Raw genomic sequence first — 20,248 nt, 5'->3', positions numbered from 1 at the left:
TATATCTCAGGGTATAATCATTAGTTTTCTCTGAACAGATGAATCAGAATAGGCACATCATCCTGTGTGGTCAAATTTCTCAGTACAAGATGTGCTTTATCCTCCACTACCCCCTGCTGTAGAAGCAATCCTGAAAAAAACATCACGAAGTGTGTTCTGCCCTTTCTCATTACCAAATTCAAGAGGTTTAAAGATCATAGATTATTTGAAATGTATTGTTCTTCATGTATAAGTCTTTATTATTAAATAAAACTTGAAAATATCCATTTTAAGTCAGTTCAATATTTAAGGTTTGATTGGGTTAACTAGCTTCCCTGGCAGAAAACTTTTAAAAATGCAGCTTTTCTATCAGTCTTTTGCAACTCCTTTTTTTGCAAATGATAGAAACTCAATCATATTGGCTTAAGTGCACAGGAAATTTATTGGCTCATGTATCTGAGAAGTACATTAGTACAGTACTAGCTTAGATTTGGCTGGATAAAGAGTTTGCATAGTGGTGTCACGACTCAGTTTTTCTCCACCTCTGGCTGTGCTTCCTTCTGGGTTGGCTCTGCTCTTGCAGGAGCAGTGAGAGGATGACTCGTTATCTCTTAAATTGTATTTTACTAGTTTAGCAATCCAAGCAAAAAGAGAACAGCTCTCTTATTGTGGTTTTATCAAGTCCCAAAGCTGATACTTATCGGCTCAGACTGGCCTGGTCACATGAGGATAGGGAAAGGATGTTACCCACAAAGTAAAATCAGTGTTAGTACCACAGTGCTATTACCTAGGTGTTAGGCAGACAAAACAATAGAAGTGCGCTACACTTATACCTGTAACCACAGCTAAAACTGTATTTGACCAGATTCTGTGTGATTAAGTTCTAATGTTTGAAAGATTAACAGATATTAAAGTTCTGGAATGATTTGATTTTGGACACTTTTACTCCCTTACTAGTTTCTGATTATTATTCTTTTCTTTCCCACTACAGAGAAAGATTTCTGTTGTTAAATTATAAGGACAAATTTGAGTCTGGTACTCTACAGCTGAGTCAGTGGTTTAAAGAAGGAAAGCTAAAGGTAGAATTTGCTTCTATTCTTTATCAATATTATTCTTCCTGCTATTTGATAAATTTTTGTATTATTTGAATTTATTATAGCAAATGTACTAGTTTCATAATAAAAATTTCTACAAAAGGAAAGTGTACTAAATATTGTAAATTAACTTTACTTCCTAGGCGAGTATAACCTTCTAGTTGAGAAACCCTCTCTTATTATTCCCTTTATCTAAAATTTTATTAGCCTTTATCTTTCTTAGATTGTAAGATCAATAGGATTTTCCCCCAAATTGGAATGCTACTATATGTTAGAAGCTGTCCTTTCTCGAAAATCTTATAAATACCTCCTAGTAGTACCCCTACCTCTCCAGTACCATACTTCTTTCCTGCCCTCCCAGGACATTCTGATATATCTCTTGGTTGTTGGTTGAAAATTAGGAGTTATTAATCTGGGGTTCAGAGTATAACATGAACCTAGCATGTTCTTGAAACCTACAAATGATAGGCAAAGTTATATGTGTGTGTGCTTATATACTTTGTTTTTGGAAAGGAGGGTGTATAGCTTGTGCTGTTACCAAGTGAAGATTAGATAAAGGGAAGATAGGATTTTATTTTAAAAAATTAATTGATAGGAAACCTTTCTGGGCTACCTACATGAAATGAATATTTTTAGACTGAAAGTGCTAAAAAGTATTGCTGTTTTTTTTTTTACAAAAATGGGAATTATTAAGGAGAAACTTTGAAGTCTAAGATACTAAATATAGTTATTTTGATTTACAGATCAAAGAAACTATGATAAATGGATTGGAAAACATGGGAGGTAAGATGAATGTAGATTTATTTACAATATATATGTCTTCAGCACAAATAATCTTTTTTCTTTTAATTCTACTTTTGTTTTTTCTTTTGAAATTCTTTCTTTCTTGTAAAACTATCCTATAGTTTTCCTTAAATATCTCAATCAAACTCCATGAAAGTTAAACTTAGTGGTATTTAAGAGGTATTGTTTTCACATTTCAAATCATAAAGTGTTTTTGTGAACAGCTTGTGAAAAAAGTAAGAATCATGAAAGTCATTTAGCTGACTCTAGGTAACTTTTTCAGATTGATTGAATGGCTCTAAGTCATCATCAAATTATAATAAGCAAATTGATTTATTTTCTTTTTCAGAAAAAAATTTATTTTGTTAATGTTTACTAAACAGAAATATAAATTTCACTTATTTTTCTGGCATAACAGATGTGTATTTCACTTTGTAAAATGTTATAAGATATTTAATATTTTTAACTGTTATTCAAATATTGTTTTTGCTGGCATTTTATTTTTCTCTAGTCTTCAGACTCTGTAAACAGTGAACATTGATGTGAATACCAATTAAACATTTCTAATTTGGATAAAAACAATTTTTTAAGATCTTAATTGGGTGAGTTGTCCTGTAACTTTGTGTTTTACTTGAGTTTTTATCATACCATTTACTTCAATACTTAATATTAAAATATCTGAAGTAATTCAAATTAATTGTCTAACCTACTGATAAACATATATGATAGTGACATTTATGTTTTCAGATAATCTAGTTTTTTTTTCTTTCTAGCTGCATTGCAGTCCGTGATGACAGGAGGCAACATTGGAAAGCAGTCAGTCTGCAATTCAGAATAAACTTCTTTGTAATCTCTATAAATGTCTTCGTCAAGGAAATACACAGATTTATTTCCATTTTGCAAAAGATTTTCAAGATACATTTAAAAGACCTTAAGAGTACAGATGGCTTGATTTAAGTGTGATTAGAGGTGATTTTTTTAGTTGCATAACATAATTCTTTCCTATTATCTTCAATATCATGTATGCAGTCTACAGCCAACATGATTATTTACAATAATAGATTGAATTCAATGTGTTTTTCTTCCTTTTGCTAAAACTAATATTACATGTGATATTTTTATCAGATGTTCTGAAACCACTGGAGATTTGATACACTGTTAATGGATCATACAAAACAGATTTTTAAAATTAATAACATTTATTTAAAATGGAATGCTTGAGAAGGCACTTAGTAAATATTTGTTGAACTGTAAGTGCTTTACATAATTCTTGAACTGAAATTTGGATTAAGAATAGCATTTGGATAGCCTTTACATTTTGTAGATGGAAAGGGACTCAATGGCAGGGTGTTTGTATAGGGGATTGGGGGAATTCAGAGCTTATGGAACAGTTTTTGGGATAGGAGAGCAGAGGCTTTGTGTTAGGAGTAGTTTGAGAACTGAGGTTGGTTAGGTTGATGGAGAGACTAGATTTACTACAGGAGCTGATCTGTTCATGTTCTGCCAAATAGTTTACTGTATAGCCTAAAAGCTCTAATATTTATTGATAAAAGCATGTTTATTTTAGGTTAGCAGGGACATACTGTCAAATACTAAAATTTTCAACCGCAAATAGATAGAAATATCACTTGGAGTTTTAGGTGCTTAAAAAGATTTAAACAAGACAGCTTCAGAAAATGACAAGACTGACTGGACAAATTAACAAGTGGTTATAACCATGAGTGTGCAAGACTGACTAATGTACCTTTAAATAAAGAGTTTGTTTTCATTGTAATCAACCCTTTAAAAACAAAAAAATTGTGGAGCTAGAGGGTATTGCGCTGAATAAAATGGGAAGGATAAAGACAAATACCACATGATTTCATGTACATGTGGAATCTAAAGAACAAATAACAACAAAAGCAGTAATAAACTCATAGATACAGAGAATATTTTGAGGGCTACTAGATGGGAGGGGGCGTTGGGGAAGTGAGAAAAAGGCAAAGGGATTAAGATGTACAAATAGTTACAGAATAGACATAGAGATGTAGCGTGTAGCATGGGGAAGAGGGTTAATAATGTAATTAATGTGTAAGGGGGAAGAGGGGTACTAGATTTAGTGGGGTGATCACTTTGTGAGTTATATGGGTCTCTGATTACTAGGTTGTACAACTGAAACTGGTATATTATTGTTTGCTAACTATAGTTGAAAAAAACTCATTGAATTATACAATGTAAATATGAGCAACTAACTGTCTACTATATATCAATAAAGCTGGGCGAGGGGGAACAGTAAAATTGAAGATATTCTTCTGAGTGTTGTGCTGGTTTGTGATCACCTGTTTACACACTGCAATATAAAAAATTTTTATTATGGTGAAATTGGTTAAAGAAATCCAGTAAGTTTCAAGTGTACAATTCAACAGTAAGACATATATAGTGTGTTCATGTAATATATTTTTGTTGGCAATATCTGTAAAAAGTAGATTCAAATTGTGTTAGTAAATCACTCCAGTTGACTTGAGTGGCTTCTCTTCTTTCTTGTCTTATACTTTTCCTGCACCGTTCCATTTCTAGAGAGGGCCTCACCTTTGTAAATTGATAACTCTCAAATCTACATCTCTATTTTTGACCTCTAACTTAAGCTCCAGACCTTTACCTCTAAGTAAATATCTCCTTTGCATCTGGGACAGATAAATTTGCTTTACTTGAAGAGGAATTATTTCCCCCTGAATCGTGTTTCTCTTTTGTTTTTTAAATCACCATCGTTTGTGTACCCAACTACTCTCTCATCCGTTAATACACCTGTCATCAAGGCTGGTCTTTGATCTCGAAAATGCCTTTCTGAGAGAACTCCACTGCCACTGTCTTCGTTGAGTCCCTCATCCTTCAGCAAGCAGCAGTATTAAAAAAACTAGTAATTTCAAGAAGTCAGATTCATAAAGTTCAACAAGTGGTGGCATCCAGCTTGGAATTCGTGTTCTAGTCCCTAGTCAGGACGGCCGAGAGCTCTTTACATCTAATTATATGGAAACTAGACTCTAGGGATTTCGTATTCCAAAGAAGTTCTACACAAGTCTCACTTCTCATCCGGTACCGTATACAATGCAGATTCTGCAAGTTCCCTTTTCGGGCAGTGAAGCTTCAAGGTCCTCATCATTGAAAACTCTGATACATGTTTAGTGACCTTTTTCGCTTACCTCCATTGTAACTAGTATTGATCTCAGCTGACAGGAAAAACTACCCATACGCTGCTGCAAGGAAGCAGTGACGTCACGGCTAGAATTAACCGACCCCGTTTTACCGGGCATCGCAGATCACAGAGCCCCGAAGGTGAGACAGAATGAGTGGGAGGCAGGAGACCGCGGCTCCTTCCGTCCCGGCGCAGAGCTCTGCGCCGCAGGCCCAGTCGGAGCTGCAGCTCTTCGGGGAGAAGCCCGCTTGCGGCGGCCCCAAACCGCCTGGAGGCGAGAAAGTGGGTGTGTGCGTCGGGGGGCGGCCAAACTTCCTGTCCCGCGCTCGAGCTGCTTCCGGCAGGAGCCGGAAGACGCTATGTGTGGACGGAATTCGAGACCGACTGACGGACGGACGGCTGCCCCGGACGGGAAGGTGAGCTGCGGGGTGGGCCAGACCGTACCGCTAGGCTAGGTGGTCCCCGAGAGGGTGGGAGCCAGTATCGGCTCTTCAGGGGCTCGGGTCGAGTTCGCCCCCGGAGAGGGCAGGGAAACCGCCCCCCTTGGAGACCCCTCCGGGATCTGGCGGGCCCCGGGAGCGGTGGGGCTGAAGCCCCACGGCTTCGATCCTTACCCTCGCTGGGTTGGGGGCCGATTATTCGGCTCCTTTGCTTGGTTTTGGGGCCTGAGCATGGGAACAAGAACGTCCTGAGGAAGCCGGAGTCAGCGAATCCCTTGGGCGGGGGCTCCCAGACTGTACCCGCAGCCGGGGCCTGCCCGCGGACCTTGAGGCCTTACACTGAGGCCGTTGTAATGGGGGAAAGAGGATGCCAAGGGGATTCTGCCCTGGATATTTCATCCCAGAGCTGCCCTCTTCTTTCATATGTCCACTTACTTTCTGGGTCTAGAAGAAGGAAGGCTGCAGACTCGGAGAGGCTGGGCTGCCGGTTTCTCCTTCGACTGTCATTTCAGGGCGGGGTTTGGGCTGTGAGTGTTTACCGCTTGTATGCATTTAGCAGGTTGAATTTATTCTCTGAAGTTTGTTCAGAGAAAAGAATTCAGTTAGTTTATTAAAGTTTTTCTCACTTGTTCATGAGGCTCTAAAATGCATTTAGGCACTATTTGGAAGTTAAATATTATTAAGAGTTTAGGACCTAAGAGTTTGTACTTCTTCACTTTGGTAAAGGGTCAACACAGCGTATTTGCAGAGAATAAAAGCAACATTTTGAAATAAAGTCAGGGACATTTTGTTATGAAGGAAAGAAAATCCACTTTATGTTATCTTAGTGCGGACAGAGTAAAGTCAACTAAACTAGCAGTCGAGGTTTAGGTTCTAGTTTTTAAAGTTGCATTAAGCAGATGTCTGATTTTTGGCAAGTTACTTAATCTGTAGCTTTTGGCTTTTTCTCTGTAAACTAAGGGGTTTACCTATTTAAATATTTCCTGAATGCTTCCTTTGTGCACAGCATTGTGCTAGGTTAATGGAAGAAGGGTGAGTAAATTCAACAAACCTAACCAGTGAGAAAAATTTGCATGTAAACAATGAACACCCAAAGGGGGATGAAATGAACTGTGTTGTGAAAACACCAAGGTTAGGACAGATTTATTCTGACTGGAGGGAAAGGTTCAGAAGAGAGTCTTCATGGAGGAGATGGCATTTGAGTTGGATTTTAAAGGCTGGAAAGGATTTCACAAAATCAGAACTGGTTTGGGGGCGTTTGTTACTGATTGAAGAACTATCCCAAGCAAAGACCTTGAGCACTGACATGGGTTGGTGTGTTCACTTAATAGCCAGGCAAGTGTGGGCTGGAGTAGAGAGTTCATTGAGTAATATAGTGGATGCTGCAACTGGAATGGTCTTTGAGGACATGTAGAATATTTGAAATGCCATGCTTAGGAATTTCACTAGTATTCTGAGGCAGTGAACTTTGAGTAAGGGGCGTAATATAAGCATTTCTGTGTTTTGGAAAGATGGATTAGAAAGGAGAATTTTAATGGCAGGGTGGCCAGTTAGAAGCCTATTTTAATAGTGTTGTTGAAAGAGAATGAGAGACTTAAATAGGGTATTACAATAAAAACAAATCTGAGGGAATCAGAACCTCTGGGATTATTTAAATATGGAGGAGGAGGTTGTTAAAGACCTAGAATTTGCAACTGAGAGGAAGATTGAGCAATAATTGAAATGGGTAATATAAGAAGAACAGGTTTGGTGGGAGAGATGATATCTAGATTTTGGATATCCATGTAGAGATACTAGCAAGCAGTTAGAAATGAAAGATTGGAGTTCAGAAGAGAAGTCAGGAATAGAGACAAAAATTTGGGTGTCATGTACGATGTCATTCATTCATATACAAGTATTCAGTGCACACTAGGTGCTTACAGGGAATCTTGTATAGAAGCCTTTTGAGCTCATAGTAAAGACAACCTTTAGAGCTTCACAGTATCAGAAATGATATAGTAGTGAATAAGACTAGTTCTTGCCCTTGTTTGTGGAGCTTACAATTTAGGGGGAGGCAAGACAAAAAATGAATACTATATAAAGACAAATGAAAGGATTAGAAATTGTGGTAAGTGCTACAATGGAGACAGTAGAGATAGAAAATAAAGGTGAGGGTATAGAGAGCTTTCTTTGGATAAGGAATCAGGGCTAGCCTTTCTAAATGAGTTAATAGTTAAACTGAGCTCTGAAGAATAATAAAAAAAAGCTAAGCAATGGAAGAGAGGGATGAAGGCATTCCTACGTAGAGGAAATGTCATGTGCAAATCCCTAATATAGGAAAGAGTTTAATGTGTTCAGGGAATTAAGGGGGATTCATCTGGCTGGAGCCTGGTGAGCAAATAAGGGAGGATGACTGGAGTGTGGATGGAGAGGCAGGACTAGCTCACATTGGTTCTTATAGGCCAGGATAAGGAGTTTGGATTTTTTCTAGATGCATTAGAAAGCCTAGAGAAGAGTTTCAAGCAGAGAAGTGATTTAATAGGATTCTCATTTTAAGATGATATTTACTGCTGTGAAGAGAATAGAATGGAGAGTGACAATGGTAGAAGCAGGGAGTCAGTAGGCAGTAACAGTACTTTAAGGCAAGAGTTGATGGTGGCCTGGAGTAGAGTGGTGGCAGTAGAGAAAGAAATAGGCAGATTTGCTATATTTCCTCTTTTGAAGATAGAATAAATAGGACTTGTAACTGGATTGAATATTGGGAGCAAAGGAAAGAAAGTAATAAAAATTACTCCTAAATGGTGTAATTACTACTAAATAGTGGTCCTTGAGTAAAGGATTGTAGTGAGAGGGGCTAGCAGGGAATGATGGGAAACAGGCTTGGGAGAGAATTCATTTTGGACATGTTAAAATTAAGACACCAGGTTAAAATGTTAGGTAGAAATGTCGAGTATGCAATTGTATATACAAGTCTGCAGCTCAGGGGAGATATCTAAGCATCTAAGCTATAGATAAAAATTTTAAAGACTATATCATTTTAAAGCCAAGGAATGTATGAGTTCACACTAGGGAGAAAGTGTAGCAAGCAAAGAGGTCCTCAGTACTATACTGAGGAACTTTAATATTTAGAAGCTGAGTGCAGGAGGAATATAGGGGTTATCAAAGGAGACTAGAGAAATGACCAGTAAGGTAGGAGCGAAATAAGGAACATGTATCTTGGAAGCAAAGAATAGTGTTTGAGGAAGGAGGCAGTGCTTCTGAGAGATAATACTAGTATAGCTCTTTGGTTGCAGGTGACCAGTTTACTTCAGGAGAAGAGGAATTTATAACAAGGATGTGGGCAGCTCACAGGACCAAAGGAAATGCGGAAGGCCCTGGCTTTATAAAAGACAGGGATATGAGCAGCCCCAGGGGAGGTTGCTAACTGTGTTACTGGAATGAATGGCTTGCTGCAGTAGTTTTCAGTCCTTAGTTCCTTCTTTTAGAATTCGTATTCTGAGGAAAAGTGTCTGATTTGTTCAACATAGGTCATGTGTCCAACAGTTTGGCCAAGGTAGAAAAGAATACCTTAATCTGCAGTCCTACCAATAACATAATCAATGGGGGAGGGGTAGATCCCCAAACAAAATGTGGGTGCTTTCACTCAAGCAGGGGAAATTAATATGAGACAGTCAAAAACGATAGTTGCCCATTGCAGAGGCCAGGTAAGATGAGGACAGCGAAGTGTCCATTGGATTTGGCAACATGAACCTCATGGGTAATCCTTTCAATTGATGGGGTAGGATTGTGTTTGGAGACAACTCTTGATGAATTTGGCTCTGAAGGATTGTAGAGAAATGGAGAGATGACTGGAATAAAAATCAGGGCTGTGGGAATGGAGTATCCCAGAAGATCCTGGGAAGAGAAGGGGGAAGGCCCTGGGGTAAATCGTACAGATTCATTTGGCTTCACAATTGTATATTCCAAATTTTTTTCATCAGTGCCTGTTATCACTTTATCATTGGAATTTAATCAACCCCCATAATATGCTAGATATGATATAGAAAGTTCCCTGTTTTTTCTGCTCCTAGCACTACCATTTATACTAAAAATGTAAACTGCTTTTTTTTTGATTAAAAATTTAAGTCTTTGTTATTCACTACTATTAATAGAATTTGTGTTTTCATTTTTTAACCATTACTGACTTGCTGGGTCTATATCTGTGGTCAGCCACAGGTAGAGATGGAGGGAGCTGAGAAACAGATTGGCCCATGGTGAGAGGGCTAGTCCCTTTTGGTTGCACTTACGTGCTTTATTTTAACTTTTGTGAATGGTGACCAGTTGGGGGAGCAGTGTTTCTCCATTTCTTCCCCACTTTCTGCTTTTTTCTGAAATGGGGGTCAAGGTCAAGGTATTGTCTACCTCCTTTAAGTTAGAGCAGTAGTGATATTCTGGGCCTTGTGTTTTAGAGGTTAACACAATGATATTCTCTTTCTTTTATGAGGCAGAGTAGTAAAAGCCCCTGGTCATCTTTCCCTTTGGACTACACTGCCTTTTCTATGGCAGTCAGTACTGAGGCAAGAGTCCCATATTACCTCTGTTCCCCTATGGCTTGTTTACTTTGGATTGGTTTTTCCTTCCAGTATTTCCCCATGTGGCCTGCATTGGTCTTAGGCCATCGCTACCATAGGGAAATGGTATTAACATTAATTCCTGTCCTGTGTGTGAGAGTTCTGCATTGGATTTTGGGAACAAAAACTTCCTTTCTTTGCTGGTGATTGCCTAGAGTGTAGTATTTTCCTCTGAAGGCCTCACAGGGAGGGCTTGAGGACAGGATTCCAGTCACTTAATTTCACTAAGACTTCTTTCAATGGTAATTGCTGATGGTAATATATGTTAATAGCAGGTTTATATATATGGCTTTACATTTTATGGCTGATTCTATGTTGAACGTATGTATTTTGAAGATATTTTGAAGGTATTTTAATAGTGTTTTTCAGTCTGTGGGAAACAATATGTTAGTAGTTTGTGAGATCAATTTAGTAGGTCTTATTTTTAAAAAATTCAGAGTGCATGAGAGTAGTATAGGTTAGTATTGTTTCATGAAAATGTTATTTGTGTTTGTCTCTGTGTGTTTCATTTACTGGGTTATAGAAAATGTATCATTGTGAGTTGCAGTCAAAAAAGTTTGAAAACCACTTTTCTAGGAAATTTGGATTCACTAATAAAAGGCAGAGTTCTTAACCTTGTATAGTATACTAAGTGATAGATTTACTTGTTTCTTAAGCACTTATGCGGAACTTTATCTCTGAGGAATTTTATAATTATTTCTATTGATTGATGTGAAAATAATCCTAGGGTAGATCCGTGGTCATTTCTGTATTTCAGATGAGTTTCCTAGGACCAAGAAGATGAGTAGCTTGCCTAGGTCTCAACAAACAATTCAGAGGCAGAATTTAGATTCCTGCTCTAGAGACTTTGGTGTTTTGTTTGTTTGTTTTTGTTTTTTAAAACATACCTCAGCTTCTTTATTTAACTTGTTCAGCTGTTTGGTATTAATGCATAATTTGCTGGATGATGTTGAGTGTACTGTTGAAAAAGGATGAAGCTTATTAAACTTCAGTTCCCAGGATTTATTTAGCTAAAAAAGGAGAATTGTTCTCAGGATGGTCCTGATCATAGAGATCTCTGTTTTCCTAAATCTTCTTTGTAGTTGAATTCTCTAATTACTCATTCCCAAAACTTATCAGTGTTTCTTGTTTTTTGCTTTGGTTCTTTGCAAAGGTTTATTACCTGCATTCATTTTAACCTTTAGGCTGACTATGAGATAACATATTTAATAATAGCAGTGACAGGGTTGGTAGATTACTAAAAAATAATATGTGCTGGACCAAGGTGTTGTGTTTTCTTTGGTTGGTTGTTTATTTGTTTTAAGCAGCCTAATATGCTCTGATGGCCATAGGGAACCATGCAACACAGTAAAATTTAGTTGTTGCCGTAGGGTCTGAATAGTACTACTTAGACCAATTCCTGAGTTTCTGAGATCAGTATTTGAACTCTATCTAGAGCCAAGATTCCTTATTAATGACTGGTGGAAAATATGATTCAACAAGCCTGGCCTTGGTTGCTGATAGTAAAATGTCATCTCTTCTATTATGTATGGAGCAAAATTAGTAATTTTTCTATTTAAAGGGAAATAGGATATAAATTTTGCCTGTTCACCAGCTAAAGATAAAAGTGAACAAATATTACTGTCCACATTAAAGAACTTTTGGTGATGTACATTGCATTTCTAATCTCTTATCTTAATTAATAGTTTTAGGAAGCCTGAAAGAAAAATTTCCTGAGACTCATAATTGTCAGGAAAATAGTTTCCCCTTGAGGAAGAGCAGTGCCTTTCTCTCTAGTGTCAAGTAAATTGTATTTAAAGGAAAAACATTGCATTAGACTTCTGCCTCCATACTGGAAAATTGTCCCTCCTGTGCTGAGATCTTATAGCTCTTCGTCAGCTATTAAAAAAAAAAGCAACAAATTTACAGATAATTCAATAATAGCAGTGTTAGGGTCAGTGGATTTCTAAGAAATATATGCTAAACGAAGGTTGTTTTCTGTAAGCAGTCTAATATGTTTTGATGGCCACAGGGTGTAAAATTTAGGTCATCAGGATTTTGTCAATTCTTGCCATGTATTTATATCTTTATGAATAAGAATACAGATGTAAACAACATTATAAAACAAAATTCAAATTAACTTTTATATTTTGTGGTAGAGATGTCATTTGCTAAAATAAAATATGTAATGTTGAGTTGTAACAGTAGAAAGATTTAGCCTTGGACTTATATTTATTTATATATTTCATGTGTTTCTGATTTTAATTTTGGTGCTACTAATGCAGAAGGTATCATACAAGGTAGTATTTATAATGTCAAGGCATTGTTAAGCTGTTTATTACAATCAGATCTCATATTTAACCAGAGCTGACTGAGAAGTTATTAAATGCCAATTTTATCAGATATTGATAACTTTGTAGAGTTAGAGTTACCTTGTTCAAAGGAAGATAAGATTCTCATTGCAAGTGAAAAGATAACACAGAGAATGGGAGTTTGTGGAGATCATGTATCTGATAAGGTGCTTTTATGCAGAATATATAAAGAACTCTTACAACGCAATAATAAAAAGACAAATAATTTAAAAATAGGCCACCAACCTGAATAAGCATTTCTCAAAGAAATATGTACAAATGTCCAATAAGCACATGAAAAAATGCTCAACATCATTAGCCATTAGGTAATGCAACTCAAAACTACAGTGAATTACCACTTCATACCCACTAGGATGTCTGTGATAATAAATGTTGTTGAGGATGTGGAGAAAGTGGATCCCTTGTATACTTCTGGTGGGATTGTAAAATGGTATAACCGCTTTGTAAAGCAGCCTGGTAATTCCTCAGGAGGTTATGCATAGAGTTATCATATGACCTAGCATTTCCACTCCTGGATATATATAGAATGAGAACATATGTCCACACAAAAACTCGTACATGAATGTTCATGGTAGCATTATGTGTAGTAGCCAAATTGTGTAATCAGCCAAAATGTAGAAACAACCCCAAAGTCCATCAGCTGATAAGTTGATAAGTAAAATGTATATCCATACAATAGAATATTATTTGGCAATAAAAAGAAATGAAGTACTGATACATGCTATAACAAACCTTGGAAATGTTATGCTAAATGAAAGCAGGCAGACACAAAAGATCACGTATATAATGTCATTTATATGAAATGTCCACAATAGGTAAATCCATACAGATGGAAAGTAGTTTAGTCTTTGCTTAGGCCTGGTCAGGGGAAGGTTTGGGAGAAAATGAGAAACGACTACTAATGGGTACAGGATTTCCTTTTTGGGGTGAGGAAAATATTATAAAATTGATTGTGGTTATGGTTGCACAACTGTGAATATACTAAAAATTAAATTGTACTCTTTAAGTGAGTGAGTTGTGTGGTATGTGAATTATATCTCAGTGAAGCTGTTATTTAAAAAAAAGATTTGCATTGCAGTTGTTGAAATCTGTTAAATGGGTAACTGAAATTGGGAATAGAATTGAATTGAATTGCATATTTGCCATCATACTTCCAACTGATGTACATATAGTGAATTGCTTTGTTAAAGTTGAGATCCACACAGTACATTTGATATGGTACGGAATATTCCCATTACAGATTCTTTTGAGGTCAGCTTGTCTATTCTACTACATCTGACTATTCTCTCTCTTTCTCTTTTTTTTTTATACAGCACACATACAAACCACAAATTTGGGCACCAAAATTATATGGCAGTACTCAGTTATAATATGAATATCCATTTATTCTAGAAAGTGCTTGTGCTGTTTTTTAAAGATTATCATTGAAATGAAAAGACTAAAATAAAAAGATGTCATAGATAACCATGGGCCCTTGAGAAATAGTGATCTAGAGGTGACTTAAACTACAAGAGAAGTGGCAGTCTCCTTCTCTAAGTTATTATTATAGCTTTGCAAAAATGTCTAAGATCTATATCTGATTTTTTTCTTGTTCAGAGCACATAGTCATATCCCTCTTTTTTTTTTTTTCTCATTTTTCATTAGGTAACCCGGCCATGGAGCCAGCACCATTAATTTCTAAAATAACTTAACATATATAAAGACGGTAAATAGTCATCTAGTTTCTTAGAGATTTTATAATGCTGGAATCTCAAAATTAGGGGAACCTTAAGGACAACCTAAACAAACATTCGGTGATTTCTTGCCTTCTTGAGATGAGGTAGAATTGGGAAAAAGGAATTCTTAAACCCTGGTGATTCAAGATCAGACCTAGAGAGATATAATCACTATTTAATCAACCTGCTCTATTCAAGATCAGACCTAGAGAGAGATGTAATCACTATTTAATCAACCTGCTCTATGGGTAGAAGTCTGGCTCTGCTCCTTAGTAACTTGAGCAAATGAGGTACTGAGCCTTGGTTTCTTCCTCTGTAAAAAGAAGGATGGATAAACTACATTGAGCTATTATAGTGCTTGAATAAGTAAAAATATGTGAAAGAAAGAGTTGGAGATTTATGATATTTTTTTGTGGGAAACAAAATGAAAGGAGCACTTTTACTTACATCTTGTAAATTTTTTTTTTTTTTGATGAAAAATGCAGATTTCCGGCAGCTACCTAAGGGGAGAGGGAGGAACTAACAGGACAGTAACATTCAAGTACTTCTAAATGTTCTTTTTGTAGAGTAAGTATCGTATTCTAACTTTCCACTTTACCTCGGCATTAATTAAAAACTACCGTCCTGGGTACATTTCACCTGTATGATCACTTTGTATTTAATAGTGCTTCCAATTTTAGCAACAAGTGTATGAAATAAAGTGGACTCACTTGCCAGAATCCTAAAAAAAAAAAATTAAGATATAAGAAAGTGAGAATTTAAATTATGGAGAGAAAACAGCTGTATCAGGGTACTGAGAATACTACTTTGGGGAAACATTGTTCAAATTTTGACTGATTGTATAAAACTATTTTTAGAAAAATTGAGAAATTGAGAAAAGAAAAAAAAAATCGTATCAGCCTACCGCCCAGTATAGCTATCACAGCTATGTGAATTTCCTTTTACTTTTCCTATGCATATCTTAACTAGTTTTAATATTAGCAAGTGTGTCACTTTGTATTTTGTTTTTGTAATTTAAAGTGGTGTTAGCATTTTTCTTTGTTGCATTGTTTCATAACTATATTTTAAGTGACTGTGCCATAATTTAATCAACATTCCCTAATTGTCGGGTATATATGTATATTTATATGCTGTTTGTAGTTTATCACAGATGATAAGGTGAAATTCTTTGGGCATGTAGCTTTTCCCATATTTAAGACCTTTTCTTAGAATAGATTATTAAAAGTAGAAATCTAGATCAAAATATAACTTTTTATGGGTTTTGATGTCTATTGAGCTTGTTCAATTTTAAAACAAGTGTTTGGGCTGAATTCTTTATTTACTTGTTTGTTGTGATTTTTGGATATATAAAGAAGTGTTTTTGTTTATTTAGCTACATTTTTTTTTTGCTCTTAATTCTCTCTCTTTTTTCCCCCTATTTCAGGCTAAATTGATTACACTCAGCACAGCATCTTAACAGGAAAAACATAGCATTTCCTAGAGGAATGTGAGCATAACAGGAAGGTGTCATTGACTCTGAGTTAAAATTTTAATCTGTCCCCTGAACAGCTGCAGGATTTGGAAACTGAATCAATGTTATCAGATGAGTTAGAATCCAAACCAGAGGTGAGCCCCAGTCAGCTTGTTTTCTTTCCTTTAGATGGGCTGTATTCCAAAGTGTGTCCTTTTTTAGTTCAGGGGTCAGCAAACTTTTTCTGTAATGGGCTAGATAGTAAAATTTTAGGCTTTGCAGGCAATATGGTTTGGGTTAGAATTACTAGTTCATTATTTTTCTTTTACTAAGTACTTTCTCAAAGATTTAAAAATTCCATTTTTATCTCCTATGACTTTATATTTATTTAAATAAATATAAGTATTTATATTTAAGTGTAAAATTATACATCTAGGTAATTATATGACAAATTTTTATCATATACATATGGTGTGTATGTTTATATGTGTAGATAGATATACGTAAGTATTTATTACTACAAGCAATTTTTAAAAATTAATTTTGTGTATATTTGAGAGTATTTTCTTTCTAAATGTGATGAGAGGACTTAAATATTTAAAATTTTTATTAATTTTTCTCATTTTACTTTTAGTACATCTGTTGCGTAATGGAAAAGTCACTGAATTTTGAATCAGATATTTAAGTTTGCAGCCTGACACTGCTTCTCACTAGTCATGTGACCTTAGAAAAGCCAATTAGTGTCTTTAGCTTGATTTTTTATCTTTAAAATACATGTTCAATTTTACCGAGTTATAGAGTTAAAAGAGCCAGTACACAGAAAAAAGTGTTTTTTATAAAATGTGGTCGGATTTTTAATAGCCATCATTTAAATACCCATCATTTTTAATAGCCATCATTTAAAAATATAATTATTTTTATCATTTCTCTGGTGGAAGGTGACAAGTTAAATTAATTATATAATTTAGCCTTTCTCTAGAACAGAGGACTTGATATAAATAACTTTAAATATTGTTTCGTCATTAATCTAGTTTTTCTACGAATATAGCAGAGTAGTGAGCAATCAAGACTTAATTACATCATCACCTTTTGGTAAATTCAGAGGTTTAGATCCATTCCTAACAAGCCATATTTCTCAATATTGCTCCCTCTCCCCTCAGCTCCTGGTACAGTTTGTTCAGAATACGTCCATCCCATTGGGACAGGGGCTAGTAGAATCAGAAGCTAAAGACATTACTTGCTTGTCCCTCCTTCCGGTGACTGAGGCCTCAGAATGCAGTCGGCTGATATTACCAGGTAAAAATTACAATCACCACAGATAAGATAAATGAGTCCTAGAAGTTTAGCCTACTCTGTGGTACTGGTGGAATGGGGTAATTGACTTTATAACTGGTAGAAACTATAAAAATTAGAAATCATGGAGAAAAAAACAGCATGGGAGTCATAAGTGCATTGGTAGTTTAAGCCATAGGAATAGATACAATCACCCATGGAGTGTGAGAGTGAGAAGGCGAGACTCTTTATTCAAAGTACAGGGTAAGGCAGGAGAGCCTGGGAAGGGGAGGGAAGAAGGAAATCGGAATATTAATGTTGACATTAACCTATTGGTGACAACTTAATTGTTATAACGTCTCCTGGTTACTATCTTTTAGTGATGTTCTTTTTTCTTTGATTTTGAAGTGACTTTAAAATCATTTTTTATATTTAAAGATTAAAGAAGGGCAAATACATTCAATCAACCAAAGTTGATTTAAGACTTCCCTACCTAGCTCCAAGCTTTTCCGAAACACTTTTCACCTCTCAATTCCCATTTTTCTACTAATATATTGGGAGTCCTTCCAAATACTTATAGATATTCAATATGTGAAAATTTCCATTTGCTAAAAAATTTTGATTTTCATTAGGCTATTTTTTCCCCCTGACTTTTCTCTCCCAATTTTAACTTATAGAATAAATATTTTAATAATCATAAGGAAAATGAAAATAGGAATAAAACATCTTCTACATTACCTTTTTTAGTTTTAATTTTGTTTTAAAATATTTTCAAGAACCAGCAATAGATAATAATATATGAAAACTTATGTACTCACCTCTCAGCTCATGAAACATAGTATTACAGTCACAAATGTGTATCTCCATACCTTTCAAATCTCATTCCCCTCCCTCCTAAGTATCTGTACCATTCCATGCATGGCCTGCATGTTTTCTTTCTACCTGGGACATGTGATAAATACAGAAAAGTGCAAAACCACATGAATACACATTTCGAAGGATTACTGTAAAGGAGATACTTACACCCAATCAAGAAGTTGCCAGCTCCTAAGCCTTCCATGGGCTCTGCCCTGATAAAGACAGCCTCTGTTCTTCCATAGGTCACTACTGTCCTCACTCTAGTGACAGTTATTTCTTCGTTTCCAAGTTTCCAAGTAACCACCAAAGTCTAAGCAATGCAGTTTAATTTGAGCTGTTTTAAGACTTTAAATGAATGGAATCATTTGAATGTATATACTTTTATTCTTTATTTGTGAGATTCATCCTTGTGTGTAGCTGTGTTTTGTTTGGTTTCATTGCTCTATAGTATTCTGTTATATGAGTACCACACCTTCTTTATCCATGCCATTGTTGATGAATAGTTAGTTATTTTCTACTGTTGTTCTATAACAAACAGTGTTGCTCTGAACTTCATTAAAAAATTTTTTTGTGGTAAAATACACATAAAATTTACCATTTAACCAGCTCTGTGGCATTAAGTAAATTCACATTGTTGCACAACTTCATTAGGCTCTGAAATGGCAATACTGTCCCTAGGCTTCCATTTTTATTCCTGTAATCTTATCTGTTAGCTTCTTAAAACAGGAAAAAAAGGTTGCCTTTGATAAAGATAAACAAAACCTCTGAAAACCTTGGCTCCTTCAGCACTGTAGTGCAGTTCCTCATTGTACTGCAACCAAAACCTTTGTAAATTCATCTCCTCCCTTAGAATAACGTTCTAGAGGGAAAGTCTTATTTCTTTACATCCATTGTAAACCCAGAGTGATAATGAAACATTGATGATTCTATAAAATTTCAATTATTTCCCAGGCTATGTTTTTTTTCCCTGACTCACCAAAACTGTCACATACATGTTATAAAAATTAAATTAGTATTCATTGTGTAACTATATGTTTCAAGGGAAAAGCACTGATTTCTGGCCTCAAAAGGACAAGTGTATAAATCCAGTTATGGATGATCGGTTATTAGTACTGGCAAAGGAGTCTGCCCCTCAGTTTTTGGCTGACTTCCTTTAGAACTTAAAGCCATCCCTCTGTTATTTTCTGAGGCAGATTTTCTATTTGTAAAATGAAAATGCTGTCTGTGCCTATAATGGTGTGAGATACTAAGGGATAGTACAAAGGAATTAGGTGCTATGTATCAAAATAGTGAGCTCCTTGGAGATGGATGCTACATAAAGCTGTGATATTTTCCCTTTACTAGATGATACTCCAAATCATACTAACTCCTCCAAGGAGGTCCCTTCCTCAGCCGTGTTGAGAAGCCTTCAGGTGAATGTGGGGCCAGACGGAGAGGAGACGAGGGCTCAGACTGTACAGAAGTCCCCGGAGTTTTTGTCCACTCCAGAGTCTCCTAGCTTGCTGCAAGATCTACAACCAAGTGATAGCACTTCTTTTATTCTTCTTAACCTAACAAGAGCAGGTATTTTTATAGCCTTTTCCGTACTCTGTTCATGCTTAAGATATAAATTGGGGGTAAGCATATTTAACTCAGTCATATTAAAATGGAAAGAAGTGTTATCATTGTTTTATTTTGGAGAATTGGTATAGTCTAGTGATCACTTCAGTGTGGAGAGGGAGAAGGTGGACTCTAGGATGACTCAAAAGTTTCTTGTTTGGGAAATTAGGTGGTGCCATTCACAAAGCCAGTGAACACAGGAGAACAGGGCTGGAGGGAGGATGATTACTTCTAGTTTGTGCCTGTCCATGTTGAGATATGGGAGGGACACTTAGGAGGTGTCCTTTAGAGTTAGAAACAGATCTAGAGTTCTAGAGACGGCTGGTGTGAAATAAGTAGTTTTGGTGCTTATCAGCATTCAGGAAATGTATGAAACAATGAGAATGGATTCTTTGATTCAGAAGTAGTCTGGAGCATAAACAAAAAAGGCAAATCTGGGACTCTGAGAAAAATGTTTATTTGACCGTAACAGAAGAAAAGGAAGGAGTTGCTAGAGAGGGAAAAAGAAAACAGAATGAGAATAGTGCGGGGGAAGCCAAGGGAGGAAAATGTTTTAAAGAAGAAAAGGTACTAAATTATGCCAAATACTTCAGGATGGACTAGTGAGGTGAGGACTGGGAAGTGTATGTCTGGTGACCTTAGCAAGAGCGATTGTTATTGTGGAAGTAGAGGTGGAGGCAGGGGTTAAAGAGATGGGAAGTGGAGGGCAGGTGAGAAAGTGAATATGCAAGTTAAGAGTTACACTTGTTCAAGAAAATTGACTTTGAAGGAACAGATGAGAAGGTGATAGCTGGGGAAGTACTTTTGATTCTCTGGTTTTTTGTAAAAAATAAAGATGGAGGAAACTTGAGCTTGGATAGATTTAAAGGCTGTAAGGGAGGCTGCAAGCTGGCCAGTAGAGAGGATTGGGTTGCAGATGGGAGAGAGGAGACAACTGCTGGAGACA

At 36.2% G+C, this 20,248-nt stretch overlaps 2 protein-coding genes across 2 annotated transcripts in view; both read left to right on the top strand.

Moving 5' to 3' along the window:
• PTGR2 (prostaglandin reductase 2) overlaps positions 1–2,810 on the top strand; it is a 20,802-nt gene extending 17,992 nt beyond the window's left edge. The window contains exons 8-11 of the mRNA XM_011370891.2: positions 87–153; positions 971–1,058; positions 1,817–1,856; positions 2,630–2,810. Coding sequence (XP_011369193.1) covers positions 87–153; positions 971–1,058; positions 1,817–1,856; positions 2,630–2,694 — 260 coding nt within the window. The 3' untranslated portion in view covers positions 2,695–2,810. The remainder of the gene's footprint in view (positions 1–86; positions 154–970; positions 1,059–1,816; positions 1,857–2,629) is intronic.
• A 2,514-nt stretch (positions 2,811–5,324) lies between these two features.
• The window catches only part of ZNF410 (zinc finger protein 410), a 32,951-nt gene continuing 18,027 nt past the window's right edge, over positions 5,325–20,248 (top strand). Inside the window, exons 1-5 of the mRNA XM_023537040.1 lie at positions 5,325–5,444; positions 14,609–14,690; positions 15,547–15,728; positions 16,734–16,869; positions 19,048–19,393. Of these exons, the coding sequence (XP_023392808.1) occupies positions 15,696–15,728; positions 16,734–16,869; positions 19,048–19,393 (515 nt within the window). The 5' untranslated portion in view covers positions 5,325–5,444; positions 14,609–14,690; positions 15,547–15,695. The remainder of the gene's footprint in view (positions 5,445–14,608; positions 14,691–15,546; positions 15,729–16,733; positions 16,870–19,047; positions 19,394–20,248) is intronic.

This window comes from Pteropus vampyrus, unplaced genomic scaffold (genome assembly GCF_000151845.1).
Source record: "Pteropus vampyrus isolate Shadow unplaced genomic scaffold, Pvam_2.0 Scaffold177, whole genome shotgun sequence".
Taxonomy (NCBI): Eukaryota; Metazoa; Chordata; class Mammalia; order Chiroptera; family Pteropodidae; genus Pteropus; species Pteropus vampyrus.
This window is presented reverse-complemented; position numbering and strand designations above follow the sequence as displayed.